A 13,015-nucleotide genomic window follows, 5' to 3' on the forward strand; every position below is an offset into this window, starting at 1 on the left:
AGCTATACTAGTATTTTCATTCAATTTTCTCAAGAATTCTACTCGCATTCATACGGTCTTTTTACCCGTATTATAAACAGCTTCTAGAAGTATTTACTATTGGTATATACCAATATAAATCTGCAATTATTTGTGTAATATGTCATCCATGACCTAATCAATTTAATATGTCATCCATGACTTAATACATTTTAACTTATCTTAGATATTTTCACTAAAAACCAAATTTTCAAGCCTATAAATAAGCACCATATCTAACTCATTTTTACACATTCATTTTTCAAATTTTACTTCTAATTTTTACACACACTTGCAAGAACTCTCTCAAATTTTGTTCTACTACTTCTTTCCAGCAACTTTACATTCTAAACTTAAGGTAAATTTCAATTCATATGTCTATAACTACCTATATAAGAGTTTATAAACTAGAACATAGTTTAGTTAATTCTAAACTTGTTCGCAAATAAAGTTAATCCTTCTAACTTGACTTTTAAAAACCACTTAACACATGTTTTATATCTATATGATATACTAACTTAATGAGTTAAAACTTGAAAACACGAAGAACACCGTAAAACCGAACATACGCTGTCGTAGTAAAACCGGGGGCTGTTTTAGGTTGGATAATTAAAAACTATCATAATCTTTGATTTAAAATTTTTTCTTCTGGGAAAATGATATTTCATATGAACATGATACTATATCCAAAAATCATGGTTAAACTCAAAATTAAAGTATGTTTTTCAAAATGGTCATCAAGATGTCGTTCTTTCGACGGAAATGACTACATCTTTCAAATATGGATTATAACTTGTAACTCCGACTATAAACCACCACTTTTTCAGTTTAGTTTCACAAATTACAGTTCGTTATGAAACCATAGCAATTTGATTCACTCAAAACGGATTTATAACGAAGAAATTATGGGCAAAACAATATTGGTTAGAAATGGATAATTTGATTACGGGATTAATTCATTAAAATCTATACTAACCATATCCTAGCTAACTTTTCTTGTATTATACATGTATTCTAACATGTCATGGTTACACAATACGTTGGATAAATCAAAAGACAGCACATACACAATACGTGTAACTACAATAGCAGTATGGTGGGTCATGATTGAGTCTTATACAACACGTGTATACTATGTACTACTAATTGTGGACTACTAACTATGGACTACTAATTGTGGACTACTAACGTTGGACTGCTAACTTGACAACTTAAAAAATCACACGTGATTGAAAATATAAACTTAAACAATCACACGTGATTGAAAATATGAACTTAAACAATCACATGTGATTGAAGATATGATATGAATAATAGTTGCATTACATTTTGATATACATATATATTTGTTACAGGTTCGTGAATCCAAGGATGACGGCCATATTTTTAATAATTTGAAAACTTATTATTAATATACTTTTACTACCGTGAGTATATAGTCCCATTTTTAAACTCTAAAATATTTTGGGATTAGAATACATGCATTTTATGTTTTACGCCATGGACACAAGAACTTAAAATATATTCTACGTTGAGTTGTACCACCTTGCATATCTTCCCTAATAGCTTGGTAACTAATATTTACATGTTGTAAGAACATGTAAGCGCGAATCCTATTGATAGATCTATCGGGTTTGACAACCCCAACCGGGCTAGTAGCTCTAGTATCGTAAACGGTTGCATAGTACTTCGTTTTTACTACACTTGGTACAGTGTAGGGAGATTTCATAATAAAGGGAATATGCTACATTAATTGTTAAGTATGGTTACCGAAGCGCTCAACAACTTATAGAATACTTTTATACACTTGCCAGTGTACATATATTTATAACTATGAAATATTGTGGTCTATATTTATATCGATGCTAAACCTATATATCTCACCAACCTTTGTGTTGACCGTTTAATCATGTTTATTCTCAGGTCCTTAAGAAAATCTTCCGTTGTTGCATTATCTGAGCAAGCTGTGCATGGAGTCTCATGTTTTTTTAAATGAAGTGTTGCATTCAATAAAACCTTTGTCATGTATTATACTCGACGGTTATGTCACGTGTGTAGTATTTGGAAACCGATGTATTATGGGGACTATTTCTTAAATAATCGCCCACTTGTTTAAAACATGAATTATGTATAATAATGGTGTGCTTTTTATGAAACGAATGCAATATTTTCTAAAACGTATCATATAGAGGTCAAATACCTCGATATGGGACCAATGAATAACGTACTGCATTTATAGTAATATAGACGTGTCGTTTCAATTAGGACCTCAAAACTGACCAAATCGAAGACACTAAACATGTAGAAACATAAACCCACTAAATTTACACTCAAACAACATCAAATCTAACCATTTTGACCCAAAGTACACACTTTGTAAAACTTTACACAAAAACTCAAATTTCTCAAAGATTAAAGCATGAAATGCTACAAATCTTACCTTAAAAGAATCAGTAAATCGTAGAGAACACAAAGATATGAACGAATTGAGCTCTAGAACAAGAATTGAAGATCTAGGGTTTGGTTAGGTGAAAGGAAGGAAGAACGAGATGTGTTTGTGTGTGTGAAAGTTCTGGAAACCAAATGAGAAAAAATGAAGCACTGGTCATCTAAAGTGGGTTAAATCCTACACTGTGCAACACACGGGTATTTATCAGTTATCTGATATCTATCATTCATTATTTGGCAACCCAAACAAAGTCCAAATTAAATAAACAAACGTGTTCTGTGATCCTTGTCACAAACTGGCCCTAACCACATCATTAAATAATCATAAATATTAAATAAAAAATAAAAGCATATATTAACACAACACCAACTTAAGGGCAAACTAGTAATCTTACAGCTAGGCCCGATTGAGGATGTTACGAATGAGAACACACTTTTTATTGACCACAATCAAGTGTATATGGTAGTGCCATTCGGGAGGCGCTTTCGTTGGCCATGTAAACGGGGGGTTGGTGCTATTCATTTGATGAATAGCACATTTCGGAATGAATAACCATTTTGCGTTCATATGTTGTATATTGATAATGTAGCGTGTTATATTCTTGTTTATGTAATTTAACATGCTAGCTTGTACTCGGCTGTGTTATATGCTTTAGTGATGCTAGCTTGTATGCGGATTTGTGTAAGTATGTGGTTTCTTTAATAACTTGTATGCGGGGTTGTGTTGGTTTGTGCAAGGAAGCAGGTTATGTATCTATGCATATAAGTATTGCAATCACTAAGCTTTTGCTTCCTCCCTCACTGTTTACCTTTTTATAGGTACTAGAAGATTTGGCTTGAAGCTATCTAGTTGCTAGACTAGACGCTTAGGAGAGATTGTGCTTGGCAGATAGGCTTGTAGCCTTCGGACTTGGGTGGGGGATTGGTAAATCCACGGGGTCATGCTCTTAGTATCAGGTTGGGATTTTGGGTCTTAACTCGTGATTTCTTGTAATTGAGTCGTGTTAATCACTTAGTGTTTTTAAGGGTCTTGTGGCCTCCGATGTTGAAAACTCTTGAAAACTTGTTGTATGTTTTGTAAATTTTGTTATGCGGGTTTTGGATACATCAAGATTTGTAATGCGTTGGAAATTGTGATTTGGATATTAATTTAAAAGCGCAGTTCCGCTCCTTTTGCATGTGACAAAAAAAAAATTGGTCGTTTTTGGTAACGGGTTCGAGTCGTGTCATGATCAATTATCTGATATTTTTCGTACATCGGTTGGCGGTCCTAATGAAGTCCAAATAAAATAAACAAACATGTTCCGTGACCCTTGTCACAAACTGGTCTCAACTTAATATTTAAATAATATAAAGCACTTAATAAAGATAAAAGCAAAATAAGCACACTTAAACAAAACGTAAGGGAAAAATAGTAATCTTACAGCTAGGCCGATTCGAGGGTGTTACAAAACTACCTCATTAAGAAGATTTCGTCCTCGAAATCTGGTCAGTATCAAACAAATGAGGGTAGTGCGTCCTCATCAACTCCTCGGTTTCCCATGTCATGTTGGCACCTAAGCTGTGCCACCACTCAACCAATACCATCAGAATCTGCTTCTTCCCCAGCTTGGTAATTTTTTGGTCAATTACCCTAATAGGCTCTTCAAATAGTCTCTTAGTCTCTTGGTAAAATCTACTTTCAAATAATTATTTATGTATTTTTTAGTTGAATTTGTTTTCTAACAAGGGTCGCAGAACATATTTGTTTATTTAAATTGGATCCCGTTAAGACTACCTAACGAGGTGCGTATTGTATCAGATAACTGATAAATACCCGTCTAATATGAGAAGTGGGTTTTAAAACCCCATATGTTGGCTATACTTGTCTGGAAAATTCTTATTTCCTCATTTGGTAATATTTCACAAAAAACGCACCCTGACTTTGAAATCCTCAAACCCTACCTTGCTTATTATGTGGATTTAGATTAAATCAAGTATTACACTATTCCTTGTGATTTCTGTAACTAAAACAAGTTATGTGGTTGTTTGATTCATGCTTTTATCTTGATTAATCTATGGTTTTGTATAAAAGTGTATTTGGTCGGATTTTATGCTTGAATCTTGTATGTAATGTATTTTTTTAGAGTTGTTTGATGTTAGAAATATGATCTATATTTGTTATATGACTTTCGTGCATCATTATATTGACCAAAAATGTTCAAAATCATGATCTTGAGTATGAAACCTGTTTAAACTGATGTTGTCTCTATTCTTCGGTTTCACGCGAACGATTAGTTGTTCGTGCTGACGAGACCTCGTTCATGCGAATGACTTGTTTTAGTAAAAACCCAGTATTGCTTGTTGGTCTGTACGAGCGAGAATTTGGTTCATGTGAACCAGGTTTCGATCGTGTGAGCAACATGCGATGCCCAAACTCGCTTTATTTAGCTAACCCGTACTAAGAATATTTTGCCCGTACGAATGAGTGGGTTGGTCGTGTGAACGAGAGGCTGGTCAGTGCGACCCAGTTTGTTATGTGCTATTATCTTGTATGGTTTATTTGTACGGCCCATCTGTCATCCGTACATATGAAGTGGCTCACTCGTGTGAGTGAGGGTTAGTCATAGGAATGACTTGACACAATGTTGTATGAATTTGTTATTATGGTGTGTTGAACTGTGTTGTTGTTATGGGAACTTAGAATCGATTGTTGTTATGACAAGGGCTTTTTGTGTGAGTTTTTTATTGTGCACAGATGATTGTTGATATGCATGTGTTTATGTGATACTATGTGCACAAAGTGTTTAGCTGGAAGCAGTCGGCCTTGATCTGTTAGGTTGAACTCAAGAGGTTGATCTTGATCTGTCAGATTTTGGTTCGAGTGTTACTATCTTTGAAGTATATCTTTTAATGACGCATGCGTTGTGTCTGGATTACTATATGAAGGAGTCAATAACAGGAACTATTGGTAAACTCTATCCCGATCAGCTAGAGGTTGTAGGCCCGGTTAGGTCGTCGAGCCTCTTATTGTTGTAATTGATGTTGTGTGTTAACAATTGATATACTTCTAGTGTATGATTTGATACTATATGATTCGATATTGTAGGCTAGATTTGTTTTATTGTTTCATTCACTTAGCTTCGTGTTAACCTCCCAAATCTTCCCTATAGGTTGTTGACTATTGCATGCTAGGGTTTAATGTGAAGATGGCTCGCTTGTAGATATGTTTGGGGAGACGAAAAACTCAGATGACATGTTTTGTATGTATATAAGCGTTTGTTTAACGTAACACCAGATATATATATATATATATATATATATATATATATATATATATATATATATATATATATATATATATATATATATATATATATATATATATATATATATATATATATATTAATATTAATATTAATGTCGTGCTTTTAATATATATAAATATAATATGGTTCATTTAGAATAATTTCCACTGTGAAAAAAAAAATGTACGGTGTTACACTATGCTTGATCATATAGGTTTTGGCCGAAGGTGGATCTTATGGATTGAAGGTTGTCTTAACTCTTCTTATGCTTCGGTTTTGGTTAATGGTAGTCCAGCCGAGGAGTTTAAAAACATGTTCTTTGAAAAGGTGACCTCATGTCTCCTTTTCCCTTTATTGTATCTATGGAAGTTCTTCATGTGGATTTATTAGATGTGATGGATCAAAACATGTTTTATGGCATCTCGGTTGGTTGTGATGCTCAAGCCGACGACGCATTATGTCTTTGGTGAATGGAGTAATGAGAATGTTTGGAATCTTTTATATATCTTTAACTATTTTTTTCTCGTTTCGGAGCTGCAATTCAATGAGCACACGTCAAACATTCTTGGTAATGAAATCCCTACATTTGAGCTTAATCGAGTCGCTGCTTATTTTGGTTGTAATCCAGCCCCTACTCCCTTTTACTTACCTTGGCATCTCCATTAGTGCCAACAAGAGACGAACTGATAGTTGGAAACCTATTATAAAAAAAGTTGAAAAGTGTTTAGCGAAATGGAAAGTGAATCTCCTCTCTTACGAGGGTCGTTTGACGTTGATAAAAACGGTTTTTGGAGTGCTTAGAACCTATTAGTTCTCAATCTTCAAAGTGCCAAAAGGTGTGCTTAAATGTCTTGAATCGGTTCGAGCTAATTTTCTTTGGGGCGGTACAAAAGAAGATCGAAAAATCCATTGGGTGAAATAGGATGACAGTATAAAAAGCGGGGTAAAAGGTAGTCTCGCGGTTGTGAGCTTAGATTCTTTAAATAAAGCTCTTCTTTATAAATGGTCTTGGAGATATGTTTCTTGTCGTGAATGGTTATGGGTTTTGGTTCTTAAAGCGGTACATGGTGATCAACTTAACTGCAGTGTTGTAAATCTCCTTATTTTTTTTTATTTTTATTTTTTTGAAAGGCAACTCACACACACCATTAACACGAATATTTACAACCACGAATATGTCCCAAGTGAGACTTGAACCCTCAACCTCTTAGTTGGAGGGCCACCACGATATCCTTATTTATCCCAAAGATCTCGTTTTTGGAAGGCAGCCGAGACGAGATGTCCATCTCACGAGATTTCTTTGTCAACGGGGTCAAACTTAGTCAATGCCACGATTTTTCGGATATTCTCTATCATTTCTCAAATTTTCTCTGAATTTACCGTATTTTCTCGTTTATTTTTCGAATTTTCTTGGGAAAATCTTGTTAAAATGTGTGTGTGTGTGTGTGTGTGTGTGTATGTATATATATATATATATATATATATATATATATATATATATATATATATATATATATATATATATATATATAACTAAAAAGTCAACGTCCGAGATCTCTCCAAACGTGTCCAAACGAGATCTTTCCGAGATCAAAGTTCTCCAACCTTGCTTGACGGTATTACTCTTTTGGTTAACAAATCAGCAGCAGGTTCGTGGGCACTGATTAACCGATCCCTTTCTCATATTCATGTTCAACAACCATCGATTGTACACTCGTTATCTATTAAAATCGGTAATTGCAATACCACCATATTTTGGTTTGATAATTGGTTAAATGGATCCTCTCCAAAAGTTTGTTATCCACGCCTCTTTACTCTTGAATCTGGAAAATTTTATAGCAAAAAGGTGTACGTTTGGCAGGGACAACCTGGCCCTGTGTTCCTCTAAAAACCCACCAGACCCACCCCGAAAGTGTCGGATGCCGGAAAAGCACCTTCATCGGGTCCCCACACATGTGACAGTAGAAACCATCATCCCACTACCACAAGAGTTGTAAATTCATACTGCGAGTAGAGATTGAATTTGTGCTATTTCATGGCTAAGCTTCCACATGGTGGGTCCCAACTTCAAAGTTATCGGGTACTACTGAGATATTGCTACATTGGTAATCTGGAAAATTTTGCAAAGTTAGGGAAAGGAGGTCTTATGATGGTTGAATTGGAAATGGCGTCAGCCCATTAGATCCGGAATTGAAGAGAAACAACTCAATAATCTACTTGCATTTGTTGCTCACATCCAGTTTTCAGACACAAGTGATATATGGATATTCAACAACTCGCAGGATGGTTCTTTTTTTGTTATATTATTTCGCACACTCATTGATCGGAGTGATACACGTAATCGATCAACTCTTTGGTCAACTACATTCCTCCTAAGGTGAATATATTTATGTGGTGTGCTCGTCTTAATAGACTTCCGGATAAGTGTTATCCCGAACAAATTTAAGAAGTGTCATATTATTGATTAATTGTGTTACTTATGCTCTTTTGATTTGCTTTCAGCTCATTATAAGAAAGCTAATCTTAATTGAAATTCTTGATTACAAAATCTTTTAATGTATTTGTAATTTTTTAGCTTCTTACTAGTTTTTAATAAAAAAATTTTAAAAAAAAAAACCAAATTACGAAAACATACCTAACTTTTATTGAAGAAAAAATCAGCTAAGTTTAGGGGTGTTCATAATATCCGAATCCGAATCCGCAATCCGAATATCCGTGTATCCGATCCGAAAAATATCCGAAAAATCGGATATCCGGATTTTCGGATATCCGAAAATCGGATATCCGATTTTTCGGATTCGGGTTTCGAATAGAAATTTGCAAAATATTCGGATATTCGGATACCCGATATCCGAAACATATATTAATAAATAATAATATTTTTACACTTTTATTTATAAATGTTATTTATATTTAGATATTTTAGAAGGGCAAGTGACATACAGCTGGATAAACTCACAAAAGTACATGGACTTTTCTTTCTCTCTGACTCTTCTTTGATACAGATTCACTTTTATAAAACCTTAGATCTAACTTTATCTCTACTCTTACGATTTCATCTTCAATCAGGCATCATCATCGCATCTTCACTCTTTATCTAATCATCTCATCTTTAGTCTCCATCCATCGTCGATTTAAGGTAACTATAAATATATAATTACTTTTAATTTCATTATCTAAATCGTCATATATGAAACAAGGTTACACGAAGTCACGAAGCCCTTTTGCTCTTTACAACATCTGATTTTAATATATGCATATTTTGTAATGTTAGTGAATGCATATACAATATTTTTACCTTTTTTGCTAGACACTAGTAGCTTTTATTAATCACCAAATTAGTTCATAAAAGAACCTAAGATTGATGACAGTAACTGTATGCAAGTGTTAATATGTGTATGTAAGTGTTAACTTGTTTAAATAATATAACCTAAGATTGATGACAGTAAGTTCAAGTAGGTAGTAATTATATATGGAGTTGCAACTCTCTTTGTACACTTTTCAGTGTTTGATTACTTCACTTAGATTGTTATAATGCTAATAATTTCTTTCACCTTTTTGATTACTTCACTTAGATTGCCATGTTACTGACTGATGCAATGATGCTGCTGGCCTGCCTGAATGTTACCATATTACTAACTGATGCAATGATGTTACTGGCCTGCTGCTATGTAGGTTTTATAGTCTGAATGTTACCAAAATTAACTTGTAAACCATGGAATTTTATATGTTACTATTGATAAACTTGAACAAGATTATAAGTTATTTAATCTAATAAAAAAGAGCAAAGTTAGTAAATATTATAAATAAAGATCTTTTATTTGAACCTTGCTTCTGTTTATGAGTAGGAATGAACTAATGATATGTTTGTTAGTTGGTTAAGTTGTGTTCATGTTCCTTACATGTTAGGCTCATTATGAACAGGTGAACTAATGATATGTTCCTTACATGTTCATGTTCAGTGTTTGTTAGTCTCATTTACAACCATGTTAAAAGTTGTTAATTTAGAGCGATTGATGACAGTAAGTTAAGTATCAACAAAATTGTAGCTTCCACAAGATGTTTAGTACTTTGTTATTCATATGTTGTGATATGTGATATATATAGATTTCTTTAGTTAATTATTCACTTTAATTTCTATGTACAGGTAGTGCTTTTGTTCTTTTGATGATTGGAAAGAGTGAAGAATTGAAGATTCGTTCTTTACCACGTTGTTATGTTTGTGTTTCGTAATTTGGATGTTAAACTTAGTTTAAAGTAATATGGATAATTTGTATTTTGAATTTGTTATGTTTGTGTTGAGACTTATGTATTATGTAATCTATGTGTTATGTTTGTGTTAGGATAATCTATGTAATTTGTATTTGATCTTAAGTACTCAAAATAAGTTTCGGATATTCGGATAATCCGAAATCCGAATCCGAAATTTCGGATATCCGAAATTCGGATATCCGAAATTTCGGATTCGGATTTCGGATGGCCAAATCCAATATCCGAAATTTCGGATATCCGAAATTCGGATATCCGAAATTTCGGATATCCGGTTTTGAACACCCCTAGCTAAGTTAGCCATGATCATCGATGTAACTCAGTTTTGTGATCCATTGGAGCCGGTCGAGAGTAATCTTCTTCGAACTGTTGAATACTCGAAACATCAGAGTTGAATTTCTTGTAGAATCATCGGACCTGACCAACTAGTTTTGCGAAAAAATTTATTCTTTCTTTTGCGGTATATATAAGCTTGCCATAGTTTAAACAAAGTACTTGCATTCGATGGGTAGAAACTACTCCAATAAACAATTAAAATATCTTTTACAAATCTCGACAATTCGACATCATATATGAAATTGACAAATGACTATTTACTTCTTCTATAAACTAAATATTTTTACCGTTATATCATCATTTTACAAAGAAAAAAATCTAATATCACTTCGTCATTCGTCATTTTTTTTATAAAAAAAGTTACCCAATTAAAAAGATATTAATATTTCATTTCCAAACTTCTGTAGTCCAAAACACCATTTTTCAAACCCAAAAAATCATAACCACTTCTGCTACCACTTGTACCATTCAAACTGGATGTACAACTGCATTCTTTTCCGCTCTTTACACCCAAACTGCATCCAAAACAAATACTCCCACCGCCGGAATTTATTCCTCCGATCATCAATGCATGATGATGATGTTGTTGTTGTACGTATGATGATAATGATGATGATACTACCATGTCGTTTTGATGATTATGATGAGGTGGGCCAATTCTTAGCTCCAAATTCAAGTCCGGGCATCTTTCTTGTTTTTCCGGCGAAGTGTTTGTAATTTTCCGGTAGTCTGGAGAATTGATATGGATTTTTATATCTTGGTCCAATTCTTCATTTTTAACAATGAGATGATGAGTTGTACTTGGTGCACTTGGTGTTGTACTTGCAAATGAGATGGTGGTGGTGGTGGGGGTGACGTCCGGCGAAGAATTGGAGGCGGAAGCGGTGGTTGTGGTGGTAATGTTATTGGTGAGATGATCTGTAATTTGCCGGTGAGTCGCCGGATCAATTCCACGGTTTATTAGCTTTCTTCGAATATGTGTATTCCAGTAATTCTTTATTTCATTGTCTGTTCTTCCGGGCAATCTTCCGGCAATCAAAGACCACCTATTATTTCCCCAATAAAAACCCAAATTAGAAATCAAAGTTTTTGATATGGGTATTGTTTATTTATTAAAAATATTATGACCCTTTTAAGAATTCTTGTAAAAAAAACATTTTTTTAACATGGGGTATGTTTATTTGTTAAAAAGAAATAGGAATTGGTTGAATCTTGAAAACAGAAGCTGACAAAAAAAACCCACATTAAAAAATGAAGTTTTTGATAATTCATTTCTTGGAGAGGCTAACATAGGTATTGTTTTTCTTTATTCAATTCTCGGAATGAATTGAAAATTTGAAAATTCTTTAAAATGAAAGTGGATGCACAAAGAAATCAACATTAAAGAAACAATTGTATATGGGTATTGTTTATTTGTTAAAAAGAATAAGAATTTAAAGAAATCACACAAGACCCACATTATAAAACTAGTTTGCTTGTATGGGTAAGGTGTTAATATTAAAAAAGATAAAGAATTTGAGAAAATTTTGAAGAAAAAAAAAATAGAAAATTAACATACTTATTGCCAAGGAGGCTATGAAGTTTGATGATGAGTTCATCTTCATCTTCAGTGAAATTGCCACGTTTGAGATCAGGGCGAAGGTAATTGATCCACCGGAGACGACAACTTTTGCCGCAGCGGAGGAGCCCGGCGGCTTTTGGTAGTGACCGCCAGCAACCTTCGCCGTGAGTTCTGATATAAGCAATAAGACGATCATCTTCTTCTTTGGTCCACGCACCTTTATTTGTGTGCGCTTTTTCACAACAGGGAGACCTTCCCATTATTTATATTTTTAATTATTTCTTGGTTTTATATTTATTTATTTTATATAAAAAGAAACAAATTGAATTTTAATGGAGAGATAGGGAGAGAAATGGATATATATATATATAAGCCTGCCATTTTGAGTACTTGATTTGGGGATTTATAAGCTTTTGACTAAATATATAAGAGGTTGAGAGAGATAGATGTATAATTGCTTCTAGATGCGAGTTGGTGAGACAGGTTTGAGGGAGTGGATAGTGGGCTTGTGTTATAAAGATACTGTAGATGTAGATATTTAGTGATTGTTTCTACTTATCTATGTACTACATCTTTTTAGTACTGTAGTATAAAGTTTTTATTTCATAACAAGTGTATTAGTTAATTTTTCAAATCAGCAGCGGAATTTGGAGTTCGTTACATTAAAAAATACTCCTTCCGTTTCAGATTAATTGTCTTTAGACAAAAATACATAGTTTAAAAATGTCATTATCACACTGTATTTCTTCTGTATTTTTTTCTAACTCTATAGTTTAATCTCAATCAATTAATTAGAAAATCCTATCACATTTGTAATTTAAATAAATTTATTAGGTAACATATTGTAAATTTTATTAAATTTATTTTTTATATTTAAAAATTGATAATTAATTTGGGACATCTCGAAAAAAAAAATACAGAACAAGTAATCTGGGATAGTGAAAGTAATAGTCTATAGTGAATAAAATAAAAGAAAAAAAGTTTACCTCTAATTATAGAATTTTTTTTTTTTTTTTTTTTTTTCAAGACAAGCAATATATACATTGAAACCAAACGAGAGTACAAAGTTTTACTGGGAAAACCAGCAATCGAAATA

The 13,015-nt window shown here is 33.2% G+C and overlaps 1 protein-coding gene across 1 annotated transcript; it reads right to left on the bottom strand.

The window, feature by feature from the left end:
• Positions 1-10,529: 10,529 nt before the first annotated feature.
• On the bottom strand, positions 10,530-12,282 carry LOC139850464 (MYB-like transcription factor 4). Its single transcript, XM_071840035.1, has 2 exons — positions 11,917-12,282; positions 10,530-11,404 (listed from the first exon to the last, which is right to left on the bottom strand). The coding sequence occupies exons 1-2, from the start codon at positions 12,177-12,179 to the stop codon at positions 10,738-10,740; spliced, it is 930 nt and encodes a 309-aa protein (XP_071696136.1). The 5' UTR covers positions 12,180-12,282; the 3' UTR covers positions 10,530-10,737.
• Between the last annotated feature and the right edge of the window lie 733 nt (positions 12,283-13,015).

This window comes from Rutidosis leptorrhynchoides, chromosome 5, assembly GCF_046630445.1.
Source record: "Rutidosis leptorrhynchoides isolate AG116_Rl617_1_P2 chromosome 5, CSIRO_AGI_Rlap_v1, whole genome shotgun sequence".
Classification (NCBI taxonomy): Eukaryota; Viridiplantae; Streptophyta; class Magnoliopsida; order Asterales; family Asteraceae; genus Rutidosis; species Rutidosis leptorrhynchoides.

Coding starts and splice junctions, on each gene's coding strand:
- LOC139850464 (XM_071840035.1), bottom strand. CDS start 12,179: ATGGGAAGGTCTCCCTGTTGTGAAAAAGCGCACACAAATAAAGGTGCG. Junction 11,405..11,916: donor CATAGCCTCCTTGGCAATAA/GTATGTTAATTT, acceptor GGGAAATAATAG/GTGGTCTTTGATTGCCGGAA.